At 40.8% G+C, this 22,789-nt stretch overlaps 3 protein-coding genes and 1 long non-coding RNA gene across 7 annotated transcripts; 1 reads left to right on the top strand and 3 right to left on the bottom strand.

Moving 5' to 3' along the window:
* Positions 1-655: 655 nt before the first annotated feature.
* Positions 656-4,554, bottom strand: LOC128771003 (uncharacterized). The gene is made up of 4 exons (XR_008416575.1): positions 4,412-4,554; positions 3,638-3,724; positions 897-1,082; positions 656-781 (listed from the first exon to the last, which is right to left on the bottom strand). It is a non-coding gene; the product is annotated as an uncharacterized LOC128771003 (long non-coding RNA).
* Positions 4,555-6,411: 1,857 nt separating this feature from the next.
* On the bottom strand, positions 6,412-8,607 carry tnni4b.2 (troponin I4b, tandem duplicate 2). The gene is made up of 5 exons (XM_053884894.1): positions 8,542-8,607; positions 8,332-8,463; positions 7,775-7,864; positions 7,530-7,703; positions 6,412-7,119 (listed from the first exon to the last, which is right to left on the bottom strand). Exons 1-5 carry the CDS (start codon positions 8,605-8,607, stop codon positions 7,033-7,035), a joined length of 549 nt encoding a protein of 182 aa, XP_053740869.1. The 3' UTR covers positions 6,412-7,032.
* A 1,432-nt stretch (positions 8,608-10,039) lies between these two features.
* On the bottom strand, positions 10,040-10,865 carry LOC128770649 (troponin I, slow skeletal muscle-like). The gene is made up of 5 exons (XM_053885360.1): positions 10,825-10,865; positions 10,626-10,754; positions 10,465-10,554; positions 10,231-10,401; positions 10,040-10,171 (listed from the first exon to the last, which is right to left on the bottom strand). The coding sequence occupies exons 2-5, from the start codon at positions 10,725-10,727 to the stop codon at positions 10,085-10,087; spliced, it is 450 nt and encodes a 149-aa protein (XP_053741335.1). The 5' UTR covers positions 10,728-10,754; positions 10,825-10,865; the 3' UTR covers positions 10,040-10,084.
* A 4,077-nt stretch (positions 10,866-14,942) lies between these two features.
* On the top strand, positions 14,943-22,789 carry zgc:136858 (uncharacterized protein LOC678543 homolog). Of its 4 annotated transcripts, XM_053885358.1 has the most exons (19): positions 15,220-15,609; positions 16,064-16,128; positions 16,202-16,316; positions 17,104-17,278; positions 17,341-17,452; positions 17,529-17,635; positions 18,084-18,210; positions 18,285-18,405; positions 18,484-18,569; positions 18,859-18,986; positions 19,059-19,118; positions 19,196-19,259; positions 19,333-19,427; positions 19,502-19,630; positions 20,965-21,079; positions 21,154-21,291; positions 21,359-21,525; positions 21,594-21,676; positions 21,737-22,789. In XM_053885358.1, exons 1-19 carry the CDS (start codon positions 15,566-15,568, stop codon positions 21,930-21,932), a joined length of 2,127 nt encoding a protein of 708 aa, XP_053741333.1. In that variant the 5' UTR covers positions 15,220-15,565; the 3' UTR covers positions 21,933-22,789. The 4 variants fall into 4 exon arrangements, with proteins under 4 accessions (XP_053741331.1, XP_053741333.1, XP_053741330.1 ...); XM_053885356.1 differs by lacking the exon at positions 15,220-15,609 and adding an exon at positions 14,943-14,977 and having other exon boundaries at positions 18,859-19,118; XM_053885355.1 differs by having other exon boundaries at positions 18,859-19,118.

The raw sequence follows: 22,789 nt of genomic DNA, 5'->3' as shown, positions 1-22,789 counted from the left end.
TTTGAATGAATAACACATAATATGTTACGTGGAGAACAAAACCAGTTGAGGTGATCTGGCATGTGGTGAGGTAGTTCCCCTTTGAAATGAAATGCTATTTCACATCCGGTTTCTACTGGGTTGTGTGAGCACGTTATGGAACGCTACTGCCACCTGCTGTCCATTATAACGTCTGAACTGCCTGATTATATTGTATGCATTGATTCTATTTTCAGACTCACATTCCAAAACCAACCAGACCTTAAGACACTGAACTGCATTAAGTGATACGTTCAGGTGGAGAAGGTTGCAGATTTCATGATACCAGTCTTAAGACTTGATCTTCCCATTGTCAAGAAAGCTGCCTCCCTACTTATAGTACAGCAGTCTTGCATTTTGTTTAGGCTGTAAACAGTTTTTATATATTTTGGAATGCTGCTTGTATTTGTCACCTTCTCCCAAACTGTGCCCCCGTCCGAAATATTCCTGCCAGCTGCCACCTCTACCCGTCGAGAAAACAAACAGCGGTTAACTTTCATTCGGACAATTTTTCTTTGTGGACACAGAATGTTTTTGTTTCTCAAGAGACATTCAGACTAAAATTGTGTCTGCGCTAAGAAAAAAGGAAGATCTGAAAATCCACTTACCCTGAACAGATCAATGGAAGGACATGAGATGAATGAAAAGAAAGAGTAAAACATTCATGGTGATAACTCTGATGCACACTTTAGTTCAGATGAAGGATGAATACTTACTCTTCAGACATGACTGGACTTTGACAGGTCTCTTAAGAGATATCAACCTGGGAACAAGCACACACAAAAAAAACTCTAAATGATGATGTGATGAAATACTTCTGATGCTATTATTAGCTTCTGCTTCCCTAAATTCTCTGAAAAATAGTATATATTGCTTACCTTTGGCAACAAACACGCACAGCCGTCTTTCCTGAGAGGAGAGGGGCAGAAACAGGGTAGATATATGGATTCCAGCGCTCATGTGAGTGGCCCGCTAAAATAGAACCTCTGGACTGACCATTCCTACTGACATGTCTGAGGCGTGAAGGTTCCTGCTGTCCGCGTGTGCTGCCTTCTTTTCTGGAACTGAAAATTGTGGCGTAATAATTGCAAATTCATTTTGCTTAAAGTGTCATAATTTAATCTCTTTACAAATCCTTGTTAAATCCCACATGAATCACTGTGCATGACCTTTGTTGTGAGTAATGTCACCCAACGTTAAGATGTTTAAATGCACAGATCGAAGAGACCGGGTTTTCCCATCATGATATAATCTAGATATTCTGAAAAAGACAATGCGTGTAAGTATATGAATTATATTGCTTTCCAGTCCTGCGGTGCCACAGGTGTCAGCTGGTTTGAAAGGTTTTGCTGCCATCACAAGGCTGCAGGGGAGAACTGGACCACAGGAGCATGAAATCTGAAACAACTTTTTGGGAAAATTAATGGCAATCTGTCGTTGATCTCACACGGCTTCCATCCCTCACTCACGAACAACATCCCAAAATACTGGTACAGTCAAACCTTCACTGCTAAAATGTTGGACTTGTAAATAAATTGTCAAAATTTCAAGTGTCCCAAGACCACGACTTGAACACACCTGTGCCATCTTAACATCTTAATACGCATAACGTTACACAAATGGCAGAACACCAACCATCTGTTGAAAAAGACTTAAAGACAAACAGACTATAAGAATTTTTTTTTTTTTTTTGAAGCAGACGACGAAGACGAGGTTTCTGTCATGAAACTTTCGACACTGTCGAAAAGTGCCACTCTCATTTGGTCTCATGGCATTTCAGGTGCCATGTCTGAGATGAGCTAAATATCTTCTAAACTGTCTTCATCTACCCCTGTTATTATTATTACTGTTCCTAAACAAGGCACAGCAATCTTATACGAAACGTAGGACTTTGTCTGGGGTCTTCGTCTCAATCCTCAAAGGTTGTGCTGGATTTTGATTCGACCAATCACACACGGGTGGGGAGCCTAATCTACTTTAGACATCTTGGGACCTAAGTGAACGAAAAAATATGAACCGGAGTCAATGCAGAGATGAAAGCTATTTTGTGATCTAGCTTAAAATACGCCATAGATCTCAGATATGATATCTGCGAATTAGAAAGATACATTCTAATGGCGTGAGAGCACTGCTTTTCCACTGGCGTTAAAAATGACTTAAGGTTTTGTGTGATATGTAGTAGCGAACTTGCTAGAGTGTATCTTTGATAGTTTTTAGTACCTTCAGCATCTGCCTTAGTGCCGAAGCAGTCGGATTCTGCTGTGACGTTGATTTGTAGTCCACATAATTATGTATTTTCCCGAGCAATAAATCATAAATTCCACAACTAATGTACTCAACTCATCATTATTTGTCATTTAAATTGAGGGACAGCATATGTGTGATGAAGAGCATGACTTATATTGTAAGTTGTCAGACTCAAGTGTCAGGCACCTGTCACTTGACACTTGTTGAATCAAAAACCTGCACCATTGGACACTGGTCTCTAGTTTCTTTTGTTTGTGCATTGGGACACTTGTTGATTTTGTTTTGTGGACTACATCTTCATCAAATATAGAGATGGTGTTTGATTTGACTTTATTGTGTTGTATTAAATTTGTTGGACTTGATTCCGGTCTCAGTCTCCATCCTGCTGCATGTGGGTCGCCTGTTTAAAACCGTTACAATCTCTGTGTCAATGAAAGCACATTTAAAATATAGCCTCCACTCATACATGCAGATGAATACATATTAATCCCAGAACAATTTCAATAGAGGGTGATAAAAAATATTTTAAGTTTAGAAGTGAGTAAATGGATAAATATATTACCAGGAATGTATTGATGCTGAGATCGGGACAGCTGCCCCCGTGACCCTCCTCTGGATAACAAAGCGGAATAGAAGATGTATGTCTGTATGTATATAAACCAAATTTTAAAAATGTATAACGATTTATAACCAGTTTTGTCTTTCAGTCCATTTGACATTCTCCCCAAACTTACCAAGCTGTTTTTTTTATTCAGTAGTGTAATGCACAGCTAAAAAATGAAATACATTTAAATAAAATTTAAATGACATTACTCCATTCAACCACTCAGCGACTCCTAATCCTATTTTTGTTCTCTCTTTAATTCACAATAGTGTTCAAATTGAATGTCCTGTTCGAAATATAATTTTTCCCTCCATCTTTCGAGGACCATATTTGCTTGTAGTTCTCATTTTATCCACGCGATGTCAATATTTGATAACTTTTCAACTCAAGCTGAAACAGCCAGTTGAGTGCAGGGTTCACTGTCAGCAGTGGCCAGTACCTGACATTTACAACAATGAGAATGAGTTTATAAGCATGTGATATATCGCTTAGCTGCAGTTTAAACTGCTGCCACAGAGATTTGAAGGTTGTGTATTAAGTGACAATGTTTAGATCGATTTTTGGGAGCTGCGTTGATATTCATATCACATTAGCAACGTCACTTTGGTACACAAATGATCAGCACCTTGCACACACAAACGCAGTCCACTACTTTGCCATTGTAAGTTCACAGGTGTTGACTTAACCAAACACTAATGTATTAATAATGGTTGGAACATTTTGTCACAACAAAATAGAACACACTATAAAGTAGGATTCTATACTCACAAGGCAGCCAATGCTTGTTTTCAGACCCTGATGCAGGAGCAGACCAGACAATTGCTCAGTATCCATCTCTTACTCCCTCGGTCACACCTGCTCAACAGGGTGAAAAGGTCCATGGTCATACTCACCTCTGACACTCTGTTTCCCCTCTGAGGACATCAACTGCCTCATTAATGCTCCTGACCCAAGTTATGAGAAAGACTAAAAAGACGCACTGAAATTAGATGTGTCTTAAATGTTGCTAAACTTGCAAACTAATAGCAACAATTAAATATTTTCTGGCAGTTAAAATGGTAACAGGAGTTATAATGCAACATGCTGCTATAATGGGATTCAAGAAAACGCTTCGTCCCAGTCCATGGATACCAATAAGCAAATGCAGGAATAACTCACTACAGGGGTTGAACATAATAATGGAAACACCTTAAAGCTAAAGAAGCTTGTATTTGATCAGTGTGGGACCCAAACCCAAAATTGTATGGCTGGTTAAAGTCATACATACGTAAGACGTGACAGTGACCTAACAAACACAAAGCAGTATTGAGTGTATATTGATGCAAGAACATGCCGAGTCAGTGGGTGACATAAAAAGAGAACTGTCTGCAAAGGTGACAAAAGATGGGCGACGCGATAATCCAGAGGCATGTGAGAGCAGGAGCTTTAATGTGTCGTGAATGCTGACGCAACATGCAGGTGAAACCAGAGCCTTTCTCGCTCAGCTAGCATTCAAATATTCGCTGCAACACACAACATGCTTATAAAATTGGACACTGTTACCTCGTAGGACAGCTCCGTCCCATGTTCCCCATCAATGTTAGCGATTGTGCGAAGTGGTGTTGCTTTCAGTCACTTCTATTGACTCTGCCAAATGCGAATGGTTCTCCAAAATAGACTCTTGTCCCTGCTCCCATCTGACCACCAGTGCCAAAACAGCATGTCAATATTGTGACAGTCAGGGGCAGTAAAATCTATTTTATGTGTTGAACATTGAGTTATTGAACGGAGAACGCTGCACCTGTTAGGGGAAGTGACGGTAAGTTTTTTAAGGGTTCACTGAAGGCTCTGTGTCAAAGGTCAAGGTGTAGAGGGGTTATCACAGGGCACACGACAGAATGAGAGGGCAGTTCAAGTTGTCAATCATTACACTGCTATATAGACATGTCCTTCATGACCTGCAGTTCTGTCAAAATCAGGATGAAATCCACTCATTGCACCTCTCTGACATCAATGGGTTTCATGAAATGAGTTCCAGATTTGATCGTGGGTCTGGAAACAGACTTGGATATGTGAAGACAACATCACTCTTGACTCAATGTTCAACCCTTGGCGTTGAAGATCAGTATTATGCTGCTCCATCACAAACAGCTTTAGAATTTGACAGTTCATAAAGGGCTCATACCTCAATGATTCTCACCTGTAGGAGATGCTTTGCTTCCTGACGTATTCCCGAGTTGCTTCCTCCTGTCTTTATAGATATTTGTTGGTAAGTGTGGTCAAATGTGACCCTGGCATGGTTTCTATCCATCCATGCTGCCCTGAGAACATTGGATTTCATTACTTCCTGCGGGAATTTCCCCAATATGGGTGGAGGTCCTGCACCCATGGAGGGCGTTCGGCTGAGTCACTGTGATGACCCGACGATGAATTCCTCTTTGTATCTTACGTTGTCGTTGATGAGGTTGGATTTCGACCAAGGATTTCCTCACATGAAGAATTATTTCCACATCATATTTGCTTCTGGTCACCAGTGTACTGATGGCTTCCTTCTGTTTGTTGCTCTCTTGTATCTTATCTTCAGCTTGATCTGCATCACCTCTGAGATGATGCCCTGTGTTTTATTAATTTCCTTCTTAATTTTGGAAATTTCCATGAATGTCTTCTTTGTCTTTTTGTTTTTTAATATGATTTGGATGACTTATGTGACTCTCTGATCAGCTGTTTCTTTTCTTTCAGATAGTCTCTCCTACAAGTTTTTGGAAACGGTTGTGTCTGGCCTTAACATGTAGCCTAAGTCGCGCCCCTTGCGGTCGCTCCATGGGACCTGAGATGAAAATGAATGGAAGTCTATGGGGAGATGAAAGTTATTTTCTGGGCCACTTTGCCTCATATCCTGGGTCACACATATGTTGTACCTCAATATAAAACAAACACTGACCCTGTAGAGCTTGTCCCACCAGCAAGCTCTCACTCCACCGACTATTGAGTGAGAGTGTGATGAACATCATAGTTGGCTCTTACACATCACACAAAAGCTGCCAGTGGAAAAGCAACACACTCACGGCGTTAGAATGTATCTTTCAAATTCATATGTGAGATGTATAACATATTTTAAGCTAGCTCAGAAAATAACATATCTCTCAATTGGCTCCCATTAACACTTAGGTCCCATGAGGGGGAAGGAGATGGGAGGGACTCAGACTCCCCATGCCTGCTGAAACTTTCACATAAAAGCCTGCTAACACTAACTATATTTTCTTATATCAGAGTTGAGAAGAAGTTGAGCCAGCCTCTTATTCCAATCAGCACGGATCAGAAGATGAGCGTTTTGTGCGTCCTCCTCAAGAGAAGTGTTCCTAGACTGACAGTGAGATAGCGCCTTCAATCTGAGTCACATGCCACTATGCATTTTAAAAAATGAAAACAGCGGAAGTCCTTGGCATCCGCATTTTTATTGCTTCACCTCAAAATGCGTGAACTGGTTTCACTGCAAAACAAAACTTAAAACAAGAAGGATTGATCATTGATGAATTACAGAATTTATTTTAGTCCAGCCTGTGTTCAATAAAGCAGCATCCGCCAGGTCTGAGAGGTCAAGTCAGATGCTGCGGTGATGTTTTGTTACGTGAAGTCTGAGGGAAGTGTACGGTCCTACAGATCGGATCAGGAACTAGAGTGTATATTCAACTTACAACAATGTTGTGGCTGATAGCTTACTGTCTTGTTACCATAGAGCGATCTGAAGTGGTTCGTGTGTTCTGTCACTCTGGCTTGTCTTTATTAGGCAGTTTACTGCAGCTCTGATCCTGTGAGCTCTTATTTTGGAAGGTGGCAAAGGGATGTTTAGGCTCTTCTGATTGACGATGATTCTACGGCTTGGTTCTCAACGGCTGCTGTCAACAACCACTAACCTTATCGTGTATGAATAAAGATGCTCCTATGATAAAAATGCAAGTATTAAATAATTAATTCTGAGAGTATTGAAGCATTTACATTCATGTCTAATAACACATAAAGACAGCAACTCTATCAAGGCGCGGCAAGTTTCTCCTGCTGGTGTCACATTTGGATCTTAAAACTGTGTTTCATATTTACAGAATTAGAGAGAAGAAGTACAGTAATATCGATCAAATGGTTTCCTCCCATCCCAAGTGAATCACTGCTCAACCAGCATTCGGGTTTTACTGTCCTGCATCAAAGAGCTTCTTCCTGCCCTCCATCCCTGACATGGCTTCCACGTTCTTACGCCAGTCGGTCACTTCCTCCTTCTGTGTGTGTGAGACAGAGAGAATGAGTATGAGACGTTTCATTTGTTTGTTTAACTCCACACATTTACCGATTTAATCCATCAACAAAACCCGGGATTATACTCCTGAAATTAGCAATGAATAGCTGACGTCTTTATCTTTCAGAGCATGGTGAACAGCTTTGATGCTCAGCAAGAAGAAATGCAAATCTTCTCACATAAAACAGCATAATTGAAAATTGCTTTTATTTTGTTTTGCAATGTTTTACAAATATTATCATCACCATGACCATTACTGCCTTGTTTAAGTATTGACTTCACCATTGTTACCCTCATACATTAAATTCATTTAATTCATAATATATGCCTTCATAATACGTGTGTTTTTTTTATAGTAGACCACGTCAGTGCGAGGATGATGACGTCTCTCACCTTCTCCTCCTCTTTCTTTACTGTCTTCAGGTTGGCTTTGAAGTCCACCGACTCCTTGACCTTTGCTCCCAGCAGAGCTCCCAGCATGGCATCAGCTGAGATCTTGACCCGCTTCAGAGCCGGGCGCTTCATCTTGCCCTTCAGCTCCATGACTTTGGAAGCCAAATTTTCAATCTGCACCAAAAAGTTGGACACACCATCAGGGCCGTTGTTTTTTCCACTTTACGTGGGGCACGATCGCAGACCTCTTTGTCATTCTTCAACACTTTAGCTTCAATGTCGTAGCGCTCCTCGTCTGTCACATCGATTTTGTGATGAAGTTCTTTGCACAAAGCCTTTCGAAAGAGATAGACACATGAAAACTAAAAGAACTGCATAGTTTCCCTGCTTCCATGTCTCTTTCAGACAGCAAATGTGTTGTACAGCTCAGTTGTGAATTCTTTATTCTACATAAATAACAATATATTTCTTCATTGGCATGAAAAACATGTGACACAGATTTTTATTTGTGACAAACAATTAAAATAAATCCAAACTGAAGTAAACATACTATTGAATTCCAACCAAAAATTCCTCTTAGTAAAATCCTGGTTTTGCTGCTGAAAACTTTCACTAACTACAAAGGTTTTGGGGGAACTTAAACATGATGACAAATTGAAAGATTAAGTTAGTACAAAGACATTTTCCATAAATCTGGCAGGTTTTAATACCTGGCTGTATCCTTGAAATTCTGGTGTATCAGATGGTGACAGCACGTTGACTAGGTGCATGACAGGCCAACCATTTGTTGAACAGCACATACCTGCAGGTCCTGAAGGGACAAGCCAGAGAGCTGAAGTGGAGGAAGTCTCTCGCTCAGCATCGCTTCTCTCTCATGCTTCTTGTCCTCCCTCTCCTTCTCCAACATCCCAGTCGCCATTTTCAGTAATTTGGTCTGAATAAAGTATCGCAACATGCTCAGTTACAGTCATAATTGCAACTTTCAAATCCATAAAAAGATTGTAAAAAATACCTTTAGAGCAAGTCTGCGAGACGCAGAAATCTTTGGTTTTCTCTGCAAAAGAGCCACAGACAACATTATTCATTGACACGCTGCAGGACTAATAAGGTTTGTTATTGTTTTTTGTTTTTTTTATGAATAAAAGTGACAACTTACTGGCCTGTGTTGTCCATTGATTAATATTCAGGAGAGATGTGACAGAAAAATGTCAGTCATTTTCAATAAGACAATGTGACAGAAGTGATAAAAGGAAGACATGACTTACTCCTCAGACATGTTTGGAAGTCTTTAGTCTGGAAGGAAATAGCATGAGGAACACAGCATTACAAACCCTCCAACTTATCCAGGTGCAGCATTACACACCCGTGGGTTTCACTCAACCAGTCGTGTTAAAATCACAAGATGAAATCTGTACTCTCAAGATGATTATAAACTTTAACCTGATCACTACAGTACATCCTTTCAACGGCTCATCCAGAAAGTCAAACAGAAGGACACACAGTTTCACTGTTAGTCATCATTCTTAGCAGACTTACCTTTATTCGTTCCCAAGAGAAAACATACAGAGGTGAGCTCTGACTGTCTTTAAATGGCAGGAGCAACTCGGGGCACATTTCATGGATCCTTTTGCCGTCTCTGAATGGTCAACCGAAATAGCCCTTCTGCTCTGACAGCCTCTTTTCTCAGAGCATCAGCAGGTCCAGGTTTGTGGTTTAGTTTTGTCACAATCACAGTGATGAGTGCTTGACAAGATTTCATTTTCATTTACAGATAAAATTTAATTCTGTTGAATTAATCACATATTATTGATGTATTTCCTACCTGAGAAAAGTAATGAGAAGATCTTGTCGTGTCAATTGTCACATATCAGTAGTAGAAGTAGAACAAAACAATGGTAAAATGGCGCCATCACCAGTGAAGTAGAAGGACTACAACTAAAACATGACAAATACCGTTATCGAGGGCGTCAGTTTCAGACGTGAGGGGACAAAAGCGATAAGCAAAAGTGACTTTTGAGAAGTGGTGGGGCGACGACTATAATGGGTTATCATGGGCTATTTTAGATTAGGCTACTATAAAAGCATCGAGACACAGGCTTACTACATTTTTAAAAGAAATATAACTTTAACTTCAGTAAACATTTATCCTTTCTCATCAACCCTAGTGATACTTACTTTTTGTCCCCCTCAGGCCACCGTAGATCAAGCCACGTGATTGTGCTACCTGCTTGAGCTGATCAGGCTGAAATCAATGATGTTTATTTTATATGAGATGCGCACATCATGGCTCTGACGTGCTTTCGTTGTTTTTCTTCAATTGCTTTTGCCATCTAGCGTAAAGCGATGCCCTACGCATCTTGGTCCTACGCATCTGGATGGATGTGCTCATGAGTATCGGAATTTTCTAAACTATTGGAAATTGTTTGTGTGTGGTGGGAACAAAACGTCCCTTGCCTGTGTAATGTATACAAAGGAAAAGTGCAAGCTGTCATGTAAATGCTATTTATTTACTTCATAATAACTTATTGTTCACTGCAGAGATGTCACTTCCGATGTTATTGTCCGGCATCAAACAGTTTCTTCCTGCCCTCCATGCCCGACATGGCCTCCACATTCTTCCTCCAGTCTGTCACTTCCTCCCTCTATTCAAGAGCATTCAATTGTAAAACACATAATCCTAAAGCAAGTTTCATCTGTTTACCTTCTCATCATCTTTCTTCACCGTCTTCAGGTTGGCTTTGAAATCAGCCTTCATGAGCTTGGAGGATTCTGCGTAGGATCCCAGCATGTCGTCGGCCGTCTTTTTGACCCTCTTGAGGTCTGGCCGCTTCACCCCCTTCAGCTCAGTGACCCTCTGGCTCAAAGACTGGATCTATCCAAGAACAGTCTGGTCAACAGCAGTCGGCACTCGCAAAGGTCCATGCTGATACTCTACCTCCATCTGGTTCCTTGTAACCTTCACCTCCATGTCGTAGCGCGCCTCATCCACAACACCAATCTTATGATGAAGCTCCTTGCACAGCTCCTGCAGAAGAGAACACCAGGCCTAGATCAAACAGCAAGGCCTCATAACAGTTTTGGAATGGTGTGTTGAACCTGGAGTTCCTGGGCGGTCAGATTTGGTTGGATGGAAGGGAAACTCTCGCTCACTACTCTCTGTTTCTCTCTTTCCCTCTCTTCCACTTCTGCCACCAGCATGGACGCTGCCTTCTTCAGCAGTTTGGACTTTGAGGTGATGAAATAACAGCCCGTGTGATCAAGTACAGAACACAAAAGATTGAGTGGTGAGACTCACCTTTAGAAGCAGGCGACGTGTCGCTGAATATTTCAGCTTTCTCTGTCGACAGCAAAACACCTGATGTAATGGGTGAATATAAACCAGGTGAGAGGAGAGTCGTGTTTACTCACCGGTCTGTGGATGACACATAGAACAAGTATGAAGACATCACTCCATAACTACTGAGTTGAGCAACTTCTCCACAAGTGTGAACTCACCCTTCAGACATGTCTGCAACTTGGTGAGCTAAAGAGTGAAACAAACGTTTTTCATTACCTTAGTATCCATGTATATATGAACTCAGGTCAAGTATGTGATTTGCTTGATGCAGGTCAATATTTTTTGCTATGAAGGAGCAACTTCTTTATCTCACCCAGAGAGTTGGGGATCATTTGGTTAGAACACAACACTAAAAGTCAAGTATAACTGTTGTCTGCAGCTTAATAGAAGCAACGCATTAAATCACAAGATTTATTTTGAGATTTATTCTTCTGAAGGGCAGCTTAGGTAAAATACTTTATCCCTGGTGGACTAATCCTCCCAATTGTTATGGCCGCCTGCTCCGTCCATCTATATTAGGAGACATGCTTGCTGTGTTCAGCAGCTGCTGCTGACGTGATAAAGCCAGAAACAGAAATTGTTCGGCAGCCAAAATGATAACACAACAACTCAGTTGAGGCCAGGAAGATTGTGTGAATTTATCTGACGTAAATCCAAATGGAAGCTTTCAACAAGAAGAAGCCATCATTATGGTAGATTGTAACTCAGTTTTGTGAGGTTTTATTCGACGATGGCTATGAATAATAAGAAAGTGGCCCTGGAATACACACATATGTTTGTATTGCTATCCCTGTGGGGACATTGTGAGGTTTCTCATTGCCATAATGCTTTCCCCGGCCTCTCACCCTAAACCTAACCATCCTTAACCAGGACTCTGAACCAGACTTAAAACCAATTATAATAACAAAATGTTATTTTGACGTCTTCATCCTCAAATTTGCGGATTTGCCAAATGTCCCCCACAAAGGCATAAGAGCTTTGTCAAGGCAGGATAAATAAGTACACACAAACAAACGCGCACAATCAGAAAAAAAAAAAAAAAAATCCATCTCACTTGGTCACTTCCTAACCACTTAATATTCACATTATTTACAATTTAGTTTCCAAATACAAAATAAATCGATCATTCACAGAATAAAATGTATTTATGACTGGATAGAAATATGTTTGGCAGGGAAACAATAAATACGATATTGTAGTACTTTGGAATTTCGTTTAAATTACCAGGCCCTTGTGAGGTCATGCTGAATATTTTCAGCATTTTTGGAATTATAATTTTTATATCTTGATTCTCATTTCAATGTGATATGCTTTCTCAAAATCACATACTTTTATGTAACTGTAGTATTGAATTGTTACTTTATTTAAAGTTTAAAAAGGGGAATTCAATGTATTACTTCTTATTGAAATTGTTTTAAATAGTCATAACTTATTAGATTTTGCATTAATATCTTAAATTCACATTTAAAAGACTGATATATTTTAATGTTATTTTGCTAGTTCAGGTGGAATTTAAAATGCTTTAATGACAAGCATAGCAAGTTTGTCTTGACCAGAGAGTACACACTGAGACCCGTCGCACCAATGAGTCATACATGCATTATTATACATATTGAGATCATAGGTGGTGCTTTGATCCGCTACCTAAACAGTGTTCGTCAGTCAAATGTAGTGAATGTCGCTCATAAATCTGACTGAACATGACACCCAGTCAGGCAAGGTGCTTAAGTCAAGGTAAACTGCATTCAGCTGCTCATTTTAGGAATCCCAGTCTTGACCTTTCCCTCCTGAGGTCAGGAGATCATTGAACAAGCCTTCCTCAATTATCACCACAGTTTTCAGTCTTAACAATGTGTCAGTTGTGCATTCAGAGGCACAGCCTGCGGATCTGGACTCGTGTTACATCTTCTCCCTCAGTGGAACCAAGACACTCGTGGTGTGAATAGCAGAGGTGGTATCTGAGTGAAGGGCATGTTGATATGCAGCCTTCACTCCTTCCTTCATTGAATCCAAGACTCACTTGACCAGCACTGGTAAATGCTGATGGGTTTAAAATACTTTGAAGGCAGTGGCTGGACTCCGAAAAGGTTACCATTTTCAATTCAGACTTACCTTTCGAAGGTCAGGGAGATAAGAATTAGGCTCCAGAAATAAAACGAGTGATGGCTCACTTGTATGTTGCTGCAGTCCACCTCACCATGACACTGTTTTGATTTGTCCCCAACCTGTGACACATTTATTCATGTGATTGTTTTGCACAAGGGCACCCCACCCCTCTTGCCCTTCACCCTGTGGACAGCTGAGTGGACCTGTCCACATGGGTCAGGTGCTCTCCACGTGTCCGTGGCGGAACCTTGGATCATGGGACTCTCCGCTAAGCTTCTGAGAGGAAGATGAAAATTTTGATCTTTTTATGGACCACACACGATCGTGACAGAGGAAAGTGGTTCTGACAAGCTGCAGACCGAAATTTGACACTTCATGTCATATAGTTTATGTACTCTTTGCAAGTACACTCGAGTACATACTAGAGCAACTGCAATGGGTCCGGCCATACTACAAATTCTGTTCTTGTGCTGACATCATAAGTTGCCAAAGCACATTGTAAGTACCAGCAATCGTACTAGTTGTAGTGGTAGGTGCAGTAGTAGTAGTAGTGGTAGCAGTGGTTGTAGTAGTTACAGTACTTCTAATTGTTTAGTATCGATATCAACAGTAGTGGTAGTGGTTGCATTTTATATAAAAATACATGCAGTAGATGTAACAGCAAGAGACGTAGTAGCAGTCGCTGTACATCATAGTACTAGTTGCTGTAGTATGTAATGAAATATTTGTTTTCAAATATCAGGTAAAAATATTTATTTTTGCGTAAGTACTTGTGTGAGTTATTGGAGCAATACTAATATATAAACTCATAGTAGCGATAGTAGTTAAGAAAGTAAATTAGTATAAGAAATGGCAGTCATATTAGAAGTTAAAGTGGTAGTAATAGAGGTTGTAATACTAATAGTTTATTCAGTTTAATAGTTGTCATTTTAACTCGAGTTGTAATAGTCATGGTAACTGTATCAGAAATAGTCATAGTGGCAGAGGTTGGACAATGTTTGGTTGCAGCTATTGCAGTGTAATAATAATAGTGTTTGTTTTTAAAGCTCAGTGAGAGCAGCAGCAGCAGCAGTAGTAGAAGTTCTTGGTTTGTATCGTTGTACCGTTGGTGAGATCTCCTCTGAAGAGTAATGAAAACACTCCTAATCTGACGTGTGTCCACTTTGTGGGGTCCATATTTTTGTCATAAGCGTCAGCCTGTCTGTCTGTCACCTCTAGTGTTGGTGAGCTCAGAGTCCACTCACACAGAGACATGGGTATTAGGTCCAGTCCATTCACACATTAGTCTGTTTAAGCATAACATCTCTTGTGATCCCACAGAGAATAGCTGGAGGTGCTGAGATTATTGCAACAACCTCTCGGTGCTCACCACTGACCTGTATATATAGATGATCTTGTCAGAGGTCATCTGAAGACTTGATGGGTCTATTGCCATACCACATGTCCATTGACTCTACATGTTACAGTAGAAGAGTATCTGCTTCACTCTAGTGGAAGAGAAAAGCGTTACAATATTTTTGTATTTAACCTTTGCGGAAAAAGGCAGTCTAGGGGCCTTTAAAAACACATGTCAGCTATATAGCACAGCAAAGCTTAAATGGTGTAAATGTGTATTATTTATTTATTCATAATTTATTACATTACTGTTGTCCAAAAAGTTGCATCTTTTCGTATTATCGCATTCTGTTTAATCTATATTTGGTCATTTCTCGCACAAAGTCAAAGCTGTGCAGGCAATAATTCAATTATCAGAAGTACCTTATAATAACTAAAACGGAACACTTGTCCGATTATGAAAAAAACAGTACCATACGACTCCATTTTCTAAACAAATGAAACATAAAACATTTGAAATATAAATATATAAGATCATTTTTCTGAGCTCTCGGTAGATTTTCTTTTCAGACGCCCCACTGGTTGATGCATGTCGGCTGTGTCAACAATGGGCAGGTCAAAGTTCAACTTTCCGGACAAAGTTTGGAGCATTTTTGTGGAACTGGCCGAGGTAAGCATGACATTTTAGACTTTCATCATATCTCAGGTTCTTGGTTGTGTGACTTAAATAAGCATATTTTCATTTAGCAACATGTCAAAATACACATCAAATGTATCTATTTATTTATATGTTTGAGTTTTTGCGTTTATATTGGAAGGGTTCTGAAAATAGAGAGGCAGAATTTTGAGGAATCTCTAATGTTGTCAGTAGTGAAAAGCAAATGTTTTGTTTTGTTATTTTCTCTGAAAAACCGGTAGAATGAAATCGGGTGTTGATTTACCTGATGAGGTTTGTGAACACACACAAACCTCATCAGGTAGATCAACACAGGGGGGTGTGGGTTAGTGAGCACGTGAGTATGTGAAGTGATAAAGCAGAAAGTGAGGACATCAAGTTGTTTATATAATCAGAATGATGTCAAATACTTATACAGAAGTAATGGAAGGAGGAGGTCCCATGAGGGGAAACCAGGAACCGAAGAAAACAGGAGTGCAGCCAGAACTGAGACGGAGGGAGGTGGGGATTCAGGCCAGTTTCAGGGAGGAATGCCATCCATTCATGACTGAGTAGGACTTGGACAAATAACTGAATGGTGGGATGAAACTAAAGCATCTTTGTTGTTTGATCCGCAGTCCTGGCAGGTAATGCTCTTTCTTTCAGATGGAAAAACAAACACTGCATCTGATTAAGTAAAATGAACCTCTCAGTTAAGCTTATCAATCGAAAAAATGAACATATCATGGTCAAGATGTTGGGTTTCTTTGGCTCTGAAAGAGATCTTTGAATGCTTACTCAACTCTGATTGATTCTCAAATCAATTGTATATGGGGAACATTGAAATAACAAGACAAAGCTCCATCACAGGAAAATGAAATCCTGTGAAGGTGTTTTGTCATGAAATCATTCATGCTGTGAACGATGGTCTCAAACACAGAGGTGTCAACTCACCGAGTTTCAGTTTGTAATCTTGAAATTATAAGGTTCCATGTTTGTGCTCAGGTGAGATTCTCATGGTATAGCATGACGGATGTCATTGTGCCATTGAACATTCAACTCCAAAACTAACTCGTCCTAAATGAATCCCTCTTGTCATAGAAACAGGATGCTGAACAGAGTCTCCACTCTGGTCCTGAAAAGAGGAATTTCTACACTTCACCATGGTGAGGATTCACTGTCATTCTCCAAGCTCTGTTGTGGATGAAATCGGTGCGTTGAACATTCTGCTCTTCTCAGACAGCCTCTTCAGGGTTCACCCATCCGTGTCTCAGGCTCTGGCGGAGAATGCACCAGTGGTGGCCTTGGAGAGCACCATCATCACTCATGGGATGCCCTACCCTCACAACCTCAGGTACTGCACCCTCTCTAACACAGACCCAGGTTCTCTGTTCTGTTCCCAGAACCATTTTATTTTGATGGACAATCAAATGGTAAATTGAACTTACAGGATGAGACACCGATACTTTTCTTTCATATAACACTCCTGGTTGATGTCCCCATCTCTTCCACCGTCCCTCTTATAATCCGTCTCTTTTCGTCTGTCTACACTGCCTCCTGCCGCTCACTGGTTCACGCACATTCTGTCTTGGTTCTGCTGAGCTTTATTCCTCTTCACCCCAGCCCATAATTATTCTCACCATTTATAACTATATCATCAAGAGACATCATAGTTCATGCAGACTCATTTCTGGGTTGAGAGCTTGAATCCCTCCCCTCACATACTCCTCCTATGCCCTGACTTCCTCATACAGTACCACACTTCCTCTCCATCTGACATAGGTTTTCTCCAGCTCCACAAAGACAGAGTGCCCTCATTTCTACCTTGTTGCTTTCCACCACAACAGTCCACCATCTTGCTTTGTCTGTCCTGTCGCTCTCACTTTCTTCATTCCCAAGTTCCCTGAAGTGCTCTTTCCATCTTTCTCTCACACTCACTTCACTTGATGACACTTGTCAGCCTAACCTGTTGCACATCCCTGCCCTCTCTCTCGCTCTCTCTGTGTGCCTGTCTCAGAAACAACTCTCTATAAGCCGCTGGCTTAGCCTTAGCAACTGCGATCTTTGCCTCACGTCTACATTCCATGTACTCCTGTCTCCTGTTTTCATTGTTGATATTAATACTGCGTGTTTCAATTTAGCACGGCGAAGGAGGTGGAGGCGATAGTCCGCTCCCACAATGCGACGCCTGCAACTGTTGGAGTCATTGATGGAAAAGTCCATGTTGGTCTGTCCTCTGAGGAGCTGGACTATCTGTCAAGAAGCAGCAGCTCCCTCAAAGTGTCCCGGCGTGATCTGCCCTACGTCATCAGCAAAGTGAGACAGCTTCATGAAAGACAATACCTTCAATATCTCATGTTGGGCTGGTGTTTCCTCAGGGTCTGTCAGGGGGCACCACAGTGTCAGCAACCATGATTGCAGCCCACAGAGCTGGCATCCCAGTGTTTGTCACTGGAGGCATTGGAGGTGTGCACAGAGATGGAGAGAACAGTAAGAAGGCTTTCTAAAGCATTTCACAGTAGGACACTGTAGGATTGTGAGCCAAAACACTTTCCACTTTCTCCAGGTCTGGATATCAGTGCTGACCTGACGGAACTGGGCCGGACCCCCATCGCAGTGGTCTCTGCTGGAGTCAAGTCGATCCTGGACATCGCTCGCACCCTGGAGTTCCTCGTAATGAGATACTTTCCATTCATGAATTTATTACAGTTACAGTGTACGAAGCCCAAACAGATCACATTAGGATGTAGCTTTCTTTATTAGAAATGAAAGATTTAATTCCTAAGTTAGCACAAAACCCAGAAACAATGAATGAATGAAGAATGAAGATGACTATCGGGATTCATTTCTCACACTTTTCTCACCTTCCGACTAGTTTTTCTGGTGGTAAATCATTTGATTTTTTTTTTTTAATGTTTAATTCTAATATTAAGCAAAAGCATAATTTAACTCTACTTGAGGTATTTTCTGTACGTTCAGTGTAACTGTACTTTTTTGGGGGTAGAGGTAATAATGAATTTCATAAACTGGCTATTATTTCTCTTGATGTGAAATTACCATGCGTATGTGAGTCAGTAAGTCATTAAAACGAATAAACACCATCGTGTTCATCAACCTGCAGGAGACTCAAGGCGTCTGCGTTGCCACTTACGGGCCCTCGAAGAACTTCCCAGCTTTCTTTTCAACACAGAGCGGCCTCTCTTCCCCGTATCAAGTCTGCAACCCAGAGGAGGCTGCTGATCTCATCGGTTTGTTGACAGTGAACTATTTTTAAAATGCGCTTTAGCAATCTTTTCAAACACCTTTACTGCTGCTATTACAGCAAGTGCCCTCTCACTTGGTCTCCAGAGTGGCGTCCTGTTGGCCGTGCCCATCCCCGAGGAGCACGCAGCAGCAGGACAGCAGATAGAGGTCGCCATACAGACGGCAGTGAAAGAAGCAAGGTGCTGGTCTCAGAGATAACTTCATAGACACCAGACTCATCTAGCAATTGAAATAATCCGTTACTGTCTTTTCTCTAGCATGAAAGGCATCACAGGAAAAGATGTGACCCCATTCATTCTTCAAAAGGTCAATGAGCTGACAAAAGGAAAGTCCCTTGAGGCCAGTATCCTTTTCTGATGAGTGAGAAGTTGCACAGTTCATGCTACAAGTACAAATGAAAATAAACAACTGAATCAATAATGGGCACACATCAGTGAACGTTTTATTGTCAAGTTAAATTCCTGATTCTCCATGGGTTCACAAGGTTTTATTTTTTAAATCCTTTTAAAAGGAACTAGCATATATCGTGCAAAGGAAATGTACACTAAATAGGGATGGAATATTTAGACAAGAAAAGTATGTTGTAGTAAAGAGGTAAATCCACACTTAACTTTCTCCATAACAGCACGTAGATATTGCTCTGATTCATAACAACGCTAAGGTGGGCAGTCAGATCGCGTGTGCGCTGTCAGCAAGGATGAAGAGGAGGAAAATTACCATCTGCAGTGACCATAAACCAAAACCATCTCAGTCAGACATTGTGAGTATGAACCCTTTTCTGTTGCTTCATGTCGTGACATGGTGTATTCGAACATGTCCTCCTCTGATTCAGGTTGTGATAGGTGGAATTAATGTGGACTTTATTGCCAAAGGCAAAACTAAAACACTTCAAGTGAGTTGGCCTGGCTTTTCACGGCTACACAACAGCAGGCCTGATGAGAGGTAACACTGTTGTATTGTTTCTCTGAGTTTGGACAGACCAACCCTGGCAGTGTGTGTCAGTCTTTCGGTGGTGTCGGACGGAACATCGCTGGTACGTGATATCTGATTGTTCCGTGCTGATTTCCAAGCCTCATTATGCTGTGTTGGTGATGCTCCTCATTCAGATTCCCTCAGTCGCATGGGTCATCAGCCTTTATTCATTTCAGCGACTGGCGCTGATGAACACAGCGAAGCCGTGTTCAGCCACTGCAAACACATGGTGGTTATATTCATCTTTCTTCTGTCATCTTCAGAGGTCGAGTGACAATCATGTTTGGTCCTTTTTCCTGTCAGAACACGAGTGGAATTGTGAAGCTGGAGCAGCAGAGCACAGCTACCTACTGTGCCGTCATCACTGAGAGTGGAGAACTGAGTCTGGGACTTGGTGACATGGACATTCATCAGAGAATCACAGAGGATTATGTAAGTTAATGCGTATAAATATATATGCTGGACTCCGCTGAAAATGCCCCAACTGTAAGACTGCAGATTTCACATTCTTATGTAGACTATAACAGCCGCAAACCATCACCAACAGCTTAAGTCCACCCCTAACACAATCTCCCAAAGTTAAAGAATCCTTAAAAAAAATCCCTTGATCCAGATCACTCCCAAAATTAAAACATTTGTTCCTTGTCCCATCTCACATGTTTCCTATAAATTGCATCCAAATCGCTCAATAACATTTCTAGTTATTTTGAATGCAGACAGACAAACCAATGCCATCTTGGCGCTGGTAGTAATGGGTGGTGTACACAAGGAAAACATTGAGGATTTAAGGTAGCTAGCAGAAAGGTATGATCTCAATGTGAAATCATTATCATGTATGACCATCATTGGTCACAATAGAAGCCGTGCACGTCTCCTCATTGAAAGGATAAGACACTGAATCATCTCCTGAGTTACTGCATTCCTATCTTGCTGCATCTTATCTGTTGGTCATCTGGGAGGCTTTGGCTGGCGTCATCCCAAAGATCTGGTGCCAATGGTGACAAACTTGTCAATGTGTCCTCCACTCAGCAATTTCTGAATTCATGTAACATGCAGGAATTTTGTTGTTTCAATGCCAAGGGTTCATGATGTCTTCAATTAGTCGGCTCTTTTCTGACTGACGGAATTATTTATTTCTTTGTCCGGTTGCAGCATTTCCGACTTCAATATTTTGTCTTGACATCGATTCAGTTACACAGGCCATGAAGAACTTTTCAGTTGAAGAACTAAATTTGGTTCTTGTTCATCTGGTTTGAACATTTTAAATATTTACATTTGCTCTAGTGTCTGCAAGATTTTAGGGTATGATTAAACAACAACAAAACACCGAAAAAAAATTATTAGAAATCTATGCGTGTCATGGAATCTGTTTCAATTTTTTATTATTTTTTAAAATATAATCTAAGATAAGGAAAATGATAATAAATCTTAGTTTTTGCCAGTTAAATGTCATTCATTTTATCACTATAAATGTATTTTAGCTGATCGTCAGTCATTCATTGACCTCTGCATATTTCCTAGGATGTGTCATTGTTTGGATAGAGACAAAGAGCAGGGAACCGACAAACTGCACACAGAAAGGACAGATGTTCGGTCAAGTGACATGTTCATTGAAATGATGATCTGCATCCATTATTACAGATTAAAGACATAATACACTAATATAATAGTAGGTTTGTTGAACAAGTCAGTCTGCCATTTTATTTATCATTCTATAATTCAGTATCAGTGTGTACTATCTGAAGTGGAACAATATTTTTCATCAGGTGTCCAAATTCGAGAACCAGCTTTCCTCTGCTACTCTTGTCTGTCTGGATGGAAATATTCCCACCTCCACCATCAACTATGTTTGCAAGATCGCTAAAAAACATGGTGTAAACAGTAAGTGTTTCCCTAATAATATTGCATTAAGCCATGTTTCACTGTTGTATTTATATCAGCATTTGTTTTTTGAGTTTGGTACGAGCCTACGGATTCAGAGAAGGCCTGTAAACCTTTTCTCTCGGAAGCCTGGAAGTCACTGTCGTATTCATCTCCAAATCTGGCAGAACTGTGCACCATGAATAGAACGCTGGGCTTACGGACCCCTGAAGGTGAGTAAACAATTACTGTGATGATATAAGTAGACAATGATTTCAGCTGTGGTTTTTACCTTGTTAGTGCTGCCAAGCTCCTTAGAAGAAGTACTGAATGTTGCCATGACCCTCTCACGCCCCCTGCTGGAACATCTTCACTGTCTGGTGGTGACCCTGGGGCATTTGGGGGTGTTGGTGAGTGGAGAGCATGAAGCAGGATCTGTCAACCTAACACCCAGACAGAAGAAGACGGTAACAAAAAACAGCATATATTGAATGAAAAATATTCTGTATCATTTTTATAATATGGTGTTTTCCAGAAGAGGAAGTTGTGCGCTCTCCACTATCCAGCCCTGGCAGTAACGTCCGAAGAGACAATGAACGTGTCAGGAGCAGGAGACAGGTAGCTTGAGCTTAAACTAGCGTCTCAAGATGCTCATGCAGATGAACGCTCTGCTTGCAGCTTTGCAGGGGCCATGATGGCAGGGATGATCCAGCGGCGAGACACCCACACTTGTGTTCGGATGGGACTTTTAGCTGCAAGGCTGTCACTGGCTTCACCGCATCCCATCGCACCCACCATGACTTTAGATGCTGTGGATCCAAACCTTGTCCACGGTCCTAACTGGCCCATGCCCACCTTCTTTTGGCTTGATTGAGTTCTAAAATGTGATGTATAATGTACATGAAGGACTAGTAATGTCATTAGATAAACATCTTTAAGTTTGAAAGCTTCAGCTAGCTTGGTGTGTCAGGAGGTACTGTATTCATGGATATAAACACTGCTCAAAAAGGAAAATCCAGAATCAACTCTTATTCTTTCCTTCAGCAGTTTTTTTTTTGTTTGTCTTTTACTTTTATTTCTGACTATCTGAAACAGTAGACAATGAATGTATGTCTGGATTTTAATTTCTGCATTCCAGTAAAATTCACATATGAGTGGATTCCCTATTCTGTCATGATGATATGACTGAGCATCCTTTGCAGCTAAATGTCCAACACTAGAGCATGAGTAGCATCCGTGAACACACTGCAGTTCCTGAACAAAATGGACTACAGTATATTAAAGCTCAACTATACCCTGGAGGAAAGACGACAGTGTAATAGTGGAAAGATATATGGGAAATAAACGGATAATAGATTTCCATTCAAACCTCTTTATTTTTCTGTATTAATTTCCACAATGTATTTACACTTTTCATTTCTATTTATATGTCCACATTGGTTTCCTCATCTCAGAATCCCTGGTATTCCCTTATCATCCTGTTTTTGTGTAATGGATTCAGATGGAATCATATTTTCTGTGAGAGTCTATTTTCTGACAGCAGCGTGACTTCCAAATGTCGCACGACACATTTACTAATGATATTTCTCTGTCGAATTAGAGACCCCTAGTGGTGATTATGAATATTGCAGTTACGTGTACAGTATATAATTGTATAAATAATTCTCTTTAATAACTTCCATTCACTTCGTCTGCAGATCTTGTTGAGTTTTTGTCTGTTTGCACTGAAAT

Source organism: Synchiropus splendidus, chromosome 14 (assembly GCF_027744825.2).
Source record: "Synchiropus splendidus isolate RoL2022-P1 chromosome 14, RoL_Sspl_1.0, whole genome shotgun sequence".
Taxonomy (NCBI): domain Eukaryota; kingdom Metazoa; phylum Chordata; class Actinopteri; order Syngnathiformes; family Callionymidae; genus Synchiropus; species Synchiropus splendidus.
The sequence above is the reverse complement of the archived record's forward strand: the minus strand, read 5'-3'. Positions and strand labels throughout refer to the sequence as shown.

Coding starts and splice junctions, on each gene's coding strand:
- tnni4b.2 (XM_053884894.1), bottom strand. CDS start 8,607: ATGTTGTCTGTGGCTCTTTTGCAGAGAAAACCAAAGATTTCTGCGTCT. Junction 7,865..8,331: donor TGTCCCTTCAGGACCTGCAG/GTATGTGCTGTT, acceptor CTCTTTCGAAAG/GCTTTGTGCAAAGAACTTCA. Junction 7,120..7,529: donor TAAAGAAAGAGGAGGAGAAG/GTGAGAGACGTC, acceptor TCACACACACAG/AAGGAGGAAGTGACCGACTG.
- LOC128770649 (XM_053885360.1), bottom strand. CDS start 10,727: ATGCTGGTGGCAGAAGTGGAAGAGAGGGAAAGAGAGAAACAGAGAGTA. Junction 10,402..10,464: donor TTACAAGGAACCAGATGGAG/GTAGAGTATCAG, acceptor GTTCTTGGATAG/ATCCAGTCTTTGAGCCAGAG. Junction 10,172..10,230: donor TGAAGAAAGATGATGAGAAG/GTAAACAGATGA, acceptor GCTCTTGAATAG/AGGGAGGAAGTGACAGACTG.
- zgc:136858 (XM_053885355.1), top strand. CDS start 15,566: ATGAAACTAAAGCATCTTTGTTGTTTGATCCGCAGTCCTGGCAG. Junction 18,570..18,858: donor AGGAAAGTCCCTTGAGGCCA/GTATCCTTTTCT, acceptor AACAGCACGTAG/ATATTGCTCTGATTCATAAC. Junction 19,428..19,501: donor TCAGCCACTGCAAACACATG/GTGGTTATATTC, acceptor TTTTCCTGTCAG/AACACGAGTGGAATTGTGAA.